The sequence below is a fragment of the Zingiber officinale genome, chromosome 9A, assembly GCF_018446385.1.
Source record: "Zingiber officinale cultivar Zhangliang chromosome 9A, Zo_v1.1, whole genome shotgun sequence".
Taxonomy (NCBI): domain Eukaryota; kingdom Viridiplantae; phylum Streptophyta; class Magnoliopsida; order Zingiberales; family Zingiberaceae; genus Zingiber; species Zingiber officinale.
Genome location: NC_056002.1, coordinates 112,245,199 through 112,256,666, shown reverse-complemented (window position 1 = coordinate 112,256,666; position 11,468 = coordinate 112,245,199). Strand labels below are relative to the sequence as shown.

The 11,468-nt window shown below is 41.7% G+C and overlaps 1 protein-coding gene across 1 annotated transcript; it reads left to right on the top strand.

Annotated features, from left to right (window-relative positions):
- Positions 1-9,302: 9,302 nt before the first annotated feature.
- On the top strand, positions 9,303-11,052 carry LOC122021630 (strigolactone esterase D14-like). The gene is made up of 2 exons (XM_042579769.1): positions 9,303-10,112; positions 10,185-11,052. Exons 1-2 carry the CDS (start codon positions 9,670-9,672, stop codon positions 10,621-10,623), a joined length of 882 nt encoding a protein of 293 aa, XP_042435703.1. The 5' UTR covers positions 9,303-9,669; the 3' UTR covers positions 10,624-11,052.
- The last annotated feature ends 416 nt before the right edge of the window (positions 11,053-11,468 follow it).

The following is an 11,468-nucleotide window of genomic DNA, read 5'->3' as shown; positions in this document are numbered from 1 at the left end:
TCATAATAGTTGAAAATTAGATTTTCTATTTATTGCTTTTATATTGTGCTGTGTGTGCATGTTAGTATACACGACTAGTAGGCTAGCATAGTTAAAATTCCTCATTTATAAATAACTAAGTGGGAGAGAGATTTTTAAATAAATCCAATGGTCTCCATTACTGGTTTGTAAGTGATGCAAACAAGCTTGCGCGTTGGCTCTGAGTGCCTTCCTCCATAACGGATGAGCTTGTTTGTGGATCACTAGAACAGACTTCCATTTTTGGATGACTATAGGAAGTTAATTAAGAGCGTGTGATCTTCCCCAACGGAAGGGGCATAATCTTATTAATGGACTTAGTGTCAAGTAATGGTATACACTTAGACACATCTAATAATATCCTCCCCATCGGAGTCACTGCTATTATTTGTGTGACCAAAAGACACCAACTATTAATTTAATTTGTCAAAAAGTTAGGTTGACAAGATAATAAAATTAATGGGATAAAACCCTCCTTTTACAAATGTTGAATTTGTATACGTCCACACTAACGTGGCATACAAAATTCACGGTGTTTTGAGGTGTTGGTTAATTTAAAATAGTATTGTTTGAGGAATTAATATTATTCTAAATTTAGAGTTCTGACCAAAAGTTATTTGTAATTCTTAGGATGACTTTCAACCCACTGTCCATCATACTTCAACAGAATAGACTTACTGGACCTAATTACATAAATTGGAAAAGGAACCTGGACATTGTCCTTACTGCTGAAAGCTATAAATTTGTACTGACTGAGCCTTGTCCTGAAGCACCTACTGGTGAATCTACCCAAGAGGAGATTGAATATCATAGGAAATGGGTAAAAGCAGATGAGATGGCGCGGTGTTACATTTTGGCTTCAATGTCAAATGTATTGCAACATCAGCATCAAGATTTACCAACAGCTTATGATATTATGAACAATCTCAAGGAACTCTTTGGTCATCAGGATAGGGCTTCTAGACAAGAAATCATGAGAAAGATAATGACAGCCACCATGCAAGAGGGTACTCCTGTGAGGGATCATATCCTAAAGATGATGGCTTATCTGAACGAGATACAGATTCTTGGAGGAGAAATTGATGGGGAAACCCAGATCGATATGATCCTCCAAACGCTACCGAGAAGTTTTGAGCAGTTTCGCCTGAACTATAATATGAATAAGAGGATTTATTCATTAGCGGAACTACTGACAGAACTTCAAGCAGCAGAAGAATTATTTCGTCACAATGCTCAAATTCACTATGCTTAAAATGGTTCTACTACGGTGCTCTCGGATAGCAGCAATTCATTCCCAAGATACAACGTCGACATCTCAAAATAGTAGCACTTTAAATTTCGAGACCTACGAACCTTCTCGTAGGCTTTTTGGACTCTTCTTATGCAAGAGATGGACGAATGGTTTGAATGCAAATGCTTTTCGAATGAATGATTTCCAAGATGGAGAGAGATATATTTATATTGGGTGAAGAGGTAAGTAACCCTTGGTTTGGACTAATCTAGATCGTTCATTTTGAAAAGGTATAACCCTTTAAAGGTCCTTTGATCTCAGCCATCAGATCTCTGAAGAGATATAACTCTTTAGATGACTTTTAATTTCAACCATCAGATCTGAAGAGATATAACTCTTCAGATTCTGATATGATCTCGTCCCTTGATCTGAAGAGTTATAACTCTTCAGATCTCATCTTGATCTCAGCCGTCAGATTACAACATTTAATCTGACGCTTCAGATCAAGCCTTCCTCTTCAACGCCAGATTAGAATCCGACGCTCCAGATCGCATCTACTTGCGATCTGTCTTCATCTTTGATTTGACGGTCACCATCTGTTCGCCCAATCCAGTCATTGCTCTCTACACAGTCACGTGCCACATATGCACTGCATTGTCACCCGACATGCCATGTCACCGCCACGTGGAGCATAAATTAAAGCTCCTCGCGATGATGCGAAGTGCGCCAATAAAGCGCTCATTGCGCGGGTGGCAGGCTCGCAAGTGCGAGCACCTACTCGCCCAAGGGTAGAGAGCACCTGTGCTTTTGTATTAACAACATTAACACAACAACACATATAAGGAAACGCTGGCTCTCGCCGATTAACGATGTGGGACTAAAACCTCATCTTTTTCCTTAATGTTAATTTGAGCACATATTTGAACAATTAATTTCTTATTCACCCGTAATCGGTTTTGAGCAAATTAATAGTCCAGATTTATCTACATGAAACGTATATTTTGATTTTGAAGTCAAACTTGACTTTCAACGATCGATGACACCAAGATTTTAATTTGCAAAATCGTATCCAACAATCCCCCACATGAATGGAAATTAATGCATGTATGCATGCTGACACTTTACAAGAGTCCAATCGATAAGTCAATGCATCGGGAAAGGTAGCTTGTGGCTTTGAACCTTCCGTAGTGGAATACTATCAAGCATGCTAGGCTGCGCAGTGAACGTGATGTCATAAACTGCTCAGCTGTTGGTGTATACTAAGACAATAATATCCACACAGAGACTTATCTCATCCACTTTTGGTTCTCATGGTTGGTTCCGTTTCGGCCATGGACACCATCTTGGATTCATGAGTGTTCCATTGAAGAGGCATGTCTTCACACTCGCATAGGTGGCACTTCTATCAAGAGTATCCCACCATACTCCACCTTTATAAGGTATAGAAGTCATTAAAAGCATAAGTTTATCCTCACTACATGTGGTAGGACAACACCAAATCATCCTAGGGTTCGGATAGTAGAGATAATTATTTCTCTTGTGTTGTTACACAACTTCTGTAACTTCGTTGTCCCATTGAACCAAGATCTTGGGATCTCCAGTCAACAAGGTTTGGTTACCACTACAATCGTTTTTAGTTGTAGATTTTTAATCTCATTCCTCTTGATGAGCAGTATACTTGATCTCAACTTAGCCCCTTTGTAAGGGGATCTACCAAATTATCCTTAGATTTGACATAGTCGATTGCAATCACTCCATTCGAGATCAACTGCCTAATGGTATTATGTCGACGACGTATGTGTCATGACTTACCATTATGCATACTACTCTGTGCCCTTCCAATTGCTGCTTGGCTATCACAGTGGATAAGTATAGTAGGCACAGGTTTCGTCCAGCTCGGAACATCTTCCAAGAAATTCCGCAACCATTCAACTTCTGCAGCTGCTTTGTCAAGTCCTATAAACTCGGATTCCATTGTTGACCGAGCTATGCACGTCTGCTTAATAGATTTCCAAGATACTGCTCCCCCACCGATCATGAATACATATCCACTAGTAGATTTGGAGTCTTTTGTATCTGATATCCAATTAGCATCACAATATCCCTCCAACACTGTGGGATACTTTCCGTAATGTAATTTGTAGTTCATAGTATATTTTAAATATCTAAGAACTCGCATCAGTGCTTTCCAATGGGCGTCATTTGGATTGCTCGTAAAACGACTCAGTTTGTTGACCACACAGGCAATATCTGGACGCGTGCAGTTTGTAAGATACATCAAACTACTAATTATTTGAGAATATTCTAATTGCGATATGGGCCCACCATGATTTTTCGCTAAGTGTTGACTTAGATTCATAGGAGTTTTTACAGTAGAGAGATCGTATGCATTGAATCTTTTCAATATTGACTCTACATAATGGGATTGTGTTAAAACTATCCCATCGGATGTCCTGAGAATTTTAATTCCCAATATGACATCTGCTAGACCCATATCTTTCATATCGAAATTATTGGTCAACATTTTCTTAGTACTCATGATTACATCATGATTATTTCCCATTATGAGCATGTCGTCTACGTATAGACAGACGATTACATAACTTTCAGGTGTGCTTTAGACATAAATCCATTTGTCACATTCATTTATTCTGAATTCGTTTGACAGCATTATTTTGTCAAATTTTTCGTGCCATTGTTTTGGCACTTGTTTAAGTTCGTACAACGACTTAACAAGTCGACACACCTTTCCTTCATTTCCAGGAGCTACGAACCCCTCAGGTTGCTCCATGTAAATTTCTTCTTTCAACTCACCATTTAAGAATGCAATCTTAACATCCATTTGGTGTATTTCAAGGTCATACAATGCTGCAATGACTATCAGCACTCGTATGGATGTAATCCTTGTTACCGGTGAGTAGGTATCGAAGTAATCAAGGCCTTCTTTTGCTTGTACCCTTTGGCTATAAGTCTAGCCTTATACTTGTCAATCGATCCATCAACTTTATACTTACGTTTTAGTATCCATTTACAACCTAATGGTTTAGTACCAGAAGGAAGGTTTACCAATTCCCAAGTATGGTTATTCATGATGGACTCGATTTCATTATTGACAGCTTCCTTCCATAGTGGGGTGTTGGGACCAGAGAGAGCTTCGCTTAATGTTCTTGGGTCCATTTCTGACATAAACGTCATGAAATCTGACCTGAATGATTTCTCAACTCTAGCCCGTTTGCTCCGACGTGGCTCTTCGCTTTGATTGTCAATAGTCCTTTTCTGACAACTAAGTTCTAGAACATCATCTTTGTTAGAACTTCCGTTGTCACTACTTTAGACGTTTTCCTTTTTATTTGGGAACACGTTTTCAAAGAATATTGCATTATGAGATTCTATGGTTATACCTATATGAATATCAGGAATGTCTGACTTATAAAAGGATATGCACTACTGTTTTGGGCATATCCGACAAATATCGCATCGAACGTTTTAGGTTCGATCTTAACTTGCTTTGGCTTAGGTACTTCGACCTTTGCTAAGCACCCCCACACTTTCAAGTATTTGTACGATGGCTCACGATCTTTCCATAGTTCATATGATGTTTTATCATTTTTCTTGTGAGGGATTTTGTTGAGAATGTGGTTTGCTGATAAAATGGTTTCCCCCAACAAGTTCTGGGGTAAGCCTGAATTTATTAACAAAGCATTCATCATCTCCTTTAGTGTCCAATTTTTACATTCGACAACACCATTCGATTGAGGTGAGTAAGGTGTCGTTGTCTGATGGATAATTCCAGATTCTGAACAGAATTCTTCAAACGGTGCACCATATTCTCTTCCTCTATCGCTACGAATTATTTTAATTCGTTTATCAAGTTGATTCTCAACTTTCGTTTTATAGGTTCTGAAAGCTTCTAAGGATTCTTCTTTACTTTTTAAAAGAAAGACATAACAGAACCTCGTACAGTCATCGATAAAAGTAATGAAGTACTTTTTACCTCCTCTAGTTTGCACGAATTTTAAGTCACATAGATCACTATGTACTAATTCTAGAGGAGTCGTCGACCTTTCCACTGAATGAAAAGGTAGTATCATCATTTTCGCTTCCACGCACACTTCACATTTGTGTGTTTCATCAACATCGATGTTTGGTAATAAATTTACTTTGACGAGACGTTTCAGAGTATTATTATTGACATGCCCAACCCGATCATGCCGTAAATTGAAACACTCAGTAACATAGCTGGAAGCTTATATTTTATTACCATCAAAATCACGGTGTACAGTCATTACAATCATCTTGAACAAATTTTGTTCCAAATACCCTTTTCCTACGAAGACACCGTTCTTCGTAAGTACAAAGTTGTTGGACTGGAACACTAATTTGAATCCAGCTTTAACAAGTGTCGATCTAGAAACTAAGTTCTTCTTGATGTCAGGAACATGGAGCACATCAATGAGAGTTAGCTCCTTCCCAGATGTCATTTTTAGAACTACTTTTCCGAGTCCAACAATCGGGGACGTCATGGAATTGCCCATATAGAGCTTTCTTCCACTTATTGGGTTGTACTTGGAGAACATCGCCTTGTCATAACAGACATGGCGGGTTACTCCAGTATCGATCCACCACTGCTTCGGGTTGTCCACCATGTTGGCTTTAAACACGACCACAGTGAGATCCATGGTGCTGAGATCTATGCCAGTAGAAGTTGCGACCTGGTTCGCAACATTCTTCTGACTCTTGGTTGTCTTCTTCGGGCGTCTGCAGTCCTTGGACATATGTCCTGACTTTCCACAGTTGTAGCACGTGCCCCTGAAGTTCTTACCTTGAGCCTGCTGTTTCAGTTGTTTCGGCTTCTTGGCTTTTTGTTCCTTAAGGTTGGACATCTCGTCGACTGTCCGCTTCGTTCCTCTAGAGTCGGATAATTTTTTATTATCCTCCTCTATCCGCAACCACAGGATAAGGTCTTCAAGTCTCATCTCCTTTGGCTTGTGCTTTAGGTAATTTTTGAAATCCTTCCATGATAGAGGGAGTTTCTCAATTACCGCAACAACCTTGAATGACTCGTTCAGTGACATTCCTTCGACGTCCAGATCATGCATTATCAGTTGCATGTCTTGGACTTAAGACGTGACACTTTTGGAATCCATCATTTTGAAATCCAAAAATCGGCCGACGATGAATTTCTTCAATCCGGCGTTTTCGATTTTGTATTTCTTCTTTAGTGATTCCCACAGAGATTTGGTCATCTCTATCATGCAATATATGTTATATAGCGCATTGTCCAACGCGTTAAGAACGTAATTGTGGCACAGGAAGTCACCATGTGACCATGCATCGCGAGTAGCCTTACTACCGGAATTATCTTCCGTAGCGGCTGGCAAGTCTTCATGCAGAAACCGTACAAGGTTCAGCGTGGTTAAGTAAAACAGCATCTTCTGCTGTCATCTTTTGAAGTCGGCTCCGTTGAATTTCTCTGCCTTCTCAGCATAAGGGATGGCGGTTGGTACGTCGTTGATCTCGGCCAAATCAGTTTGCCGATATCATTTTACGATTATGAGGTCCTCGAACCTCTGGATTTGCTCCTCGGTATTTGACATAGTCGATTTTATTTGACTGTCGGGACTTCCGGGAGATTGTTGCCGGGAGGAAACAAACTGAGTTGTTGTCGAGGCTAGTGTTCGACACTATCTCTGTAAAATGATATTACTCCGCTATGGTGCTCACTGATAGCAGCAATTCGTTCCCAAGATACAATGATGACGTCTCGAAATAGTAGCACTTCAAATTTCGAGACCGACGAACCTTCTTGTACGCTTTTTGGACTCTTCTTATATAAGAGATGGACGAATGGTTTGAATGCAAATGCTTTTTGAATGAATGATTTCCAAGAAGGAGAGGGATCTATTTATATTGGGTGAAGAGGTAAGTAACCCTTGGTTTGGACTGATTTGGATCGTTCATTTTGAAAAGGTATAACTCTTTAAAGGTCCTTTGATCTCAGCCATCAGATCTAAACTCTTCAGATCTCATCTTGATCCCAGCCGTCAGATTACAATATTTAATCCGACGCTTCAGATCAAGTCTTCCTCTTCAATGCTAGATTAGAATCCGATGCTCCAGATCGCATCTACTTGCGATCTGTCTTCATCTTTGATCCGACGGTCACCCGCACCTGCTCCCCCAAGGGTAGAGAGCACCTGTGCTTTTGTATTAACAGCATTAACACAACAACACATATAAGGAAACGCTGGCTCTCGCCGGTTAACGATGTAGGACTAAAACCCCATCTTTTTCCTTAATGTTAATTTGAGCACATCTTTGAACAATTAATTTCTCATTTACCCGTAATCGATTTTGAGCAAATTAATAGTCCAGATTTACCTACGTGAAACATAGATTTCGATTTTGAAGTCAAACTTGACTTTCAACGATCGATGACACCAAGATTTTGGTTTGCAAAATCGTATCCAACAATATTTGATTCGGTTCCTCCTCTCCGCAAACCTCCGATGACACTGCGATTGCCTCCTTTATGTCTAAGATCCAAAGGTCCGAGAAGCAAGAGCGTTAGAGTTGGCCAGCCCTATCGACGTGGCCACTCTGATACCCAAGTCAATTCTGATCCGAGATGAAAGACTAGATGCCAAGAAGAAAGAAAGAAAATACTTAAAAGAAAAAGAGCTAGGGGAGAAGAGTTACCTCAGCTCACAAAAATACAACTCATCCTCATTCATTTATCTTTGTCCATCTTTATATAATCCATTGGAAGGGAATCTCCACATGCCTTGTCTAGCTGTTGGGGGCCAAGGGAGACAACTGTTGGACCATACACTGGCATTGTCAAGCCGTTGACAAACAAGTTATTAGAGGTTGTCGGGCCGTTGAGAATTGCCAGAGATTAAGGTGAGTAGTCAGTTGTCACCTCTATGCTTCTCGATTCTGAATGGGCATGACGAAAGGATTGAGTGTTCGAGAGTAGTGAAACAGAGTACTTAGGAAGATTAGTGAGTCGAGATGCTTGGGAAAATTGACGAGTCAAGGTGCTTGGGATAGGATTCTGGCTACTCAGGGCGCGAGGCCAAGTACTTGGGAAGTAAGGTCAGGTCCTCAAAAAAGACAACCAATGAATCTGACCACTTGGATAAGGACTCTGATGACTTGAGTTGCTCGATAATAACTTCGGATCATCACATGTTCCCCTTCAAGTCGGACTGAAAAGTAAAATCGAATGAAGTCCGATTAAATGTTGGATCGAAGATAATCAGCTTGGCAGTAACTTTAGATATGATCACATGTTCCCCTCAAGTCGGATTAAAGAATATAATCGAATGAAGTATGATAAAATATCAAATAATCAGCTTAGCAATACCTTTGGATACCATCAATAATTAATTTATAAAAAATGCTAAATTCAACTAGTCTTGGGGTGACCGATCCGATCCTATGAAAATTTTACACTGACCATCAGGATTAATCAAAAAGTGCTCAATGCGGACAACCCGGAAACCTAGCATCGTTTAGTTGCGCATCTCATTTGCAGGAAAATTTCTACAAATTTACTATAACGGGGAATCGAATTGTAGATACCTGAGTGATAATCTGAATACCATATCATTGTACCATGACCCTGAGGACATCCTGGATAACATGTAGCGCTGCAACAATTAATAATTAATTTAAATATAGATCCATTATATTGTGGAGAGAAGTAAACACTAGTAGGGATCCTCTGGTCCGTAAATTATGGACCAGGGGATGGTCCCTTGTATGAGGACCTTTGATTTAGATAAACTCCACCTTTAAATAAACGAGATCCATTCAAATCAAGCGTCTAAAAAAAATGAATCATCTTATGATTCGTAAATTACGGATCAAAAAATCCATCTTCCGTAAACATCGATAAGAAAATTTTAATTTAAGTGATCGCTGTTAGAGGTCATTCATATATCATCAAATAAAATAGTAGTAAAAACAGAGAATAAATTGTGTTTTGAATTGATCTAAATTAGCAATATATATAAATTAATCATTAATGACAAAATCCTTCTTTCTTTCGGGGATAAACTCGGTCTCTTGGCCACTGGACAAGTTCTTCTGCCATAATCATATCAACAGTAGGGCAAGAAAGATCCTGCAATCCAATCGCAAAAGGAGGAAGAGGGGCATCCTATTCACCTCTTTTGGCACAACTCCAAGATAAGAAAGAGGAAAGGACAAATCACGATGTCTTCTTCACAATAACATGTATGGTTACTGAATTGATCAACGGGGGCAGAAAAAGAGAAACAGAGCAATAGAAAGAGCTTCGACCAATAAAGCATCCAATTCAAGGCGGAGGATTGCTTGATTTCGATCAATTTGGTATTTGCTAAAACAAGCAGAGTAGAGAGGGTGGGCTCAGAATCAGGTGGCTCGGAGCGATGGGAGGCAACAGCAATTATGATGCTTCGGACATGGCGCCGGGCGGCGGCGGCGGAGGCAGCGGCAGCAGAAGCGCCGCGAAGCTGCTGCAGATGCTAAACGTGCGGGTGGTGGGCAGCGGCGAGCGGGTGGTGGTGCTGTCGCACGGCTTCGGCACGGACCAGTCGGTTTGGAACCGCATCCTCCCTTTTCTCGACCGCGACTACCGCCTCGTCCTCTATGACCTCGTTTGCGCCGGCAGCGTCGACCCTGACCACTTCGACTTCCGACGCTACACCACCCTGGACTCCTACGTCGACGACCTCCTTGCCGTCCTCCACGCCCTCCACGTCGACCGGTGCTTCTTCGTCGGCCACTCTGTCTCCGCCATGATCGGCATCCTCGCTGCCATCCGCAGCCCTGACCTCTTTCTCAAGCTCATCCTCATCGGCGGCTCCCCTAGGTATTAGATCTAATCAATTTCCAGTAACTCATTCCGTGTTGATTTGTTGGGGTCGGGAAATTGGGGTTCCAGGTTTTTGAACGACGGTGACTACCACGGGGGGTTCGATAGAGCGCAGATCGAGGAGGTGTTCTTGGCGATGGAGTCCAACTACAAGGCGTGGGTGCAGGGGTTCGCGCCGCTGGCGGTGGGTGCGGACGTGCCTGCGGCAGTGCAGGAGTTCAGCCGGACGCTGTTCAACATGCGGCCGGACATCTCGCTCTTCGTGTGTAGGACGGTGTTCAACAGCGACCTGCGCGGCGTGCTCGGCCTAGTCCGCACTCCTTGCGTCGTCGTGCAGACCACCAAGGACGTCTCCGTCCCCCTCTCAGTCGCCTCCTACCTCAAGCACCATCTCGGCGGCCGCACCACCGTGGAGCTCCTCCCCGTCGAAGGCCACCTCCCCCACCTCAGCGCCCCCGCCGTCATCGTCCAGGTTCTTCGCAGTGCCTTGGCTTCCCCTCCTCGGTAGCAGACGGCCGCCGCATCACCTGCCGCCGAGTCGCATCCGATGATTTGACACCCTGAAAATGAAAGCATTTTCACTGTTGGAGATATTTGCGCACTGAATTTAAAATTATACAAAAATTAAATTGAGATTTATCTCTGTCAACTGGCTGGATGCCCGAGTGCCGAGGCAGTTGATTGTGGGCTCGAGTAGTCGAGTGTTGGGGGTGCTCAAGTCTGAGTGCCGAAAGTTCGAGTACGAAGCGCCGAGTGCTCCATTCAAGAGTCGAGCATCTCGAGCGTTGAAATTTCGAGGGACAAGTTCAGGTGTCGAGTGTCTAAACATTCAACTGCTGCGGTGATTAGTCACCCAATTATCGACACGGATTTTGAGTAGGAGTCATTCAACTGTCGAATCTGAGTGCGAGAGTCTGCCCAGTGCCCAGAGTGCCGTCGATGTCTATGTCAAACACAGTTTGGTTAAAATATACGTTCTTCTCCGCTGATTTGAGAGATTACGATAGACATCTATTATTCAAGATAATACTATGACGTTCATAATCAAACACTACTTATTAGTGATGTGATGAGCTGAACTTTTACCTGAATTGTATTATAAGAAGTAAAAGAAAAACTGTCAATTAATAGCCGAGTAATAATCGTAAAAGAAAAAACTGTCAATTAATAGCCAAATAAAGATTATTACGGTCTTACCCGCTTAGCTTGAAATGCCGACACGTGTAGTCCATTTCCATCCAAAAGGTTACAAATCCATTATTAATCATCCGTTCTTAATTATTTAATGTGGAAGAGGGAGGAGTTAGGATTTTGTTCTTCACGTGGTTTCTTAGAGGAGAGCTTTTTTTTTTT

What these genes read in the sequence shown, in the direction of transcription:
- LOC122021630 (XM_042579769.1), top strand. Translation starts at nt 9,670, where the DNA reads ATGGGAGGCAACAGCAATTATGATGCTTCGGACATGGCGCCGGGCGGC. An exon ending in CTCATCGGCGGCTCCCCTAG is followed by an intron (nt 10,113 to 10,184) that starts GTATTAGATCTA and finishes TTGGGGTTCCAG; the next exon opens with GTTTTTGAACGACGGTGACT.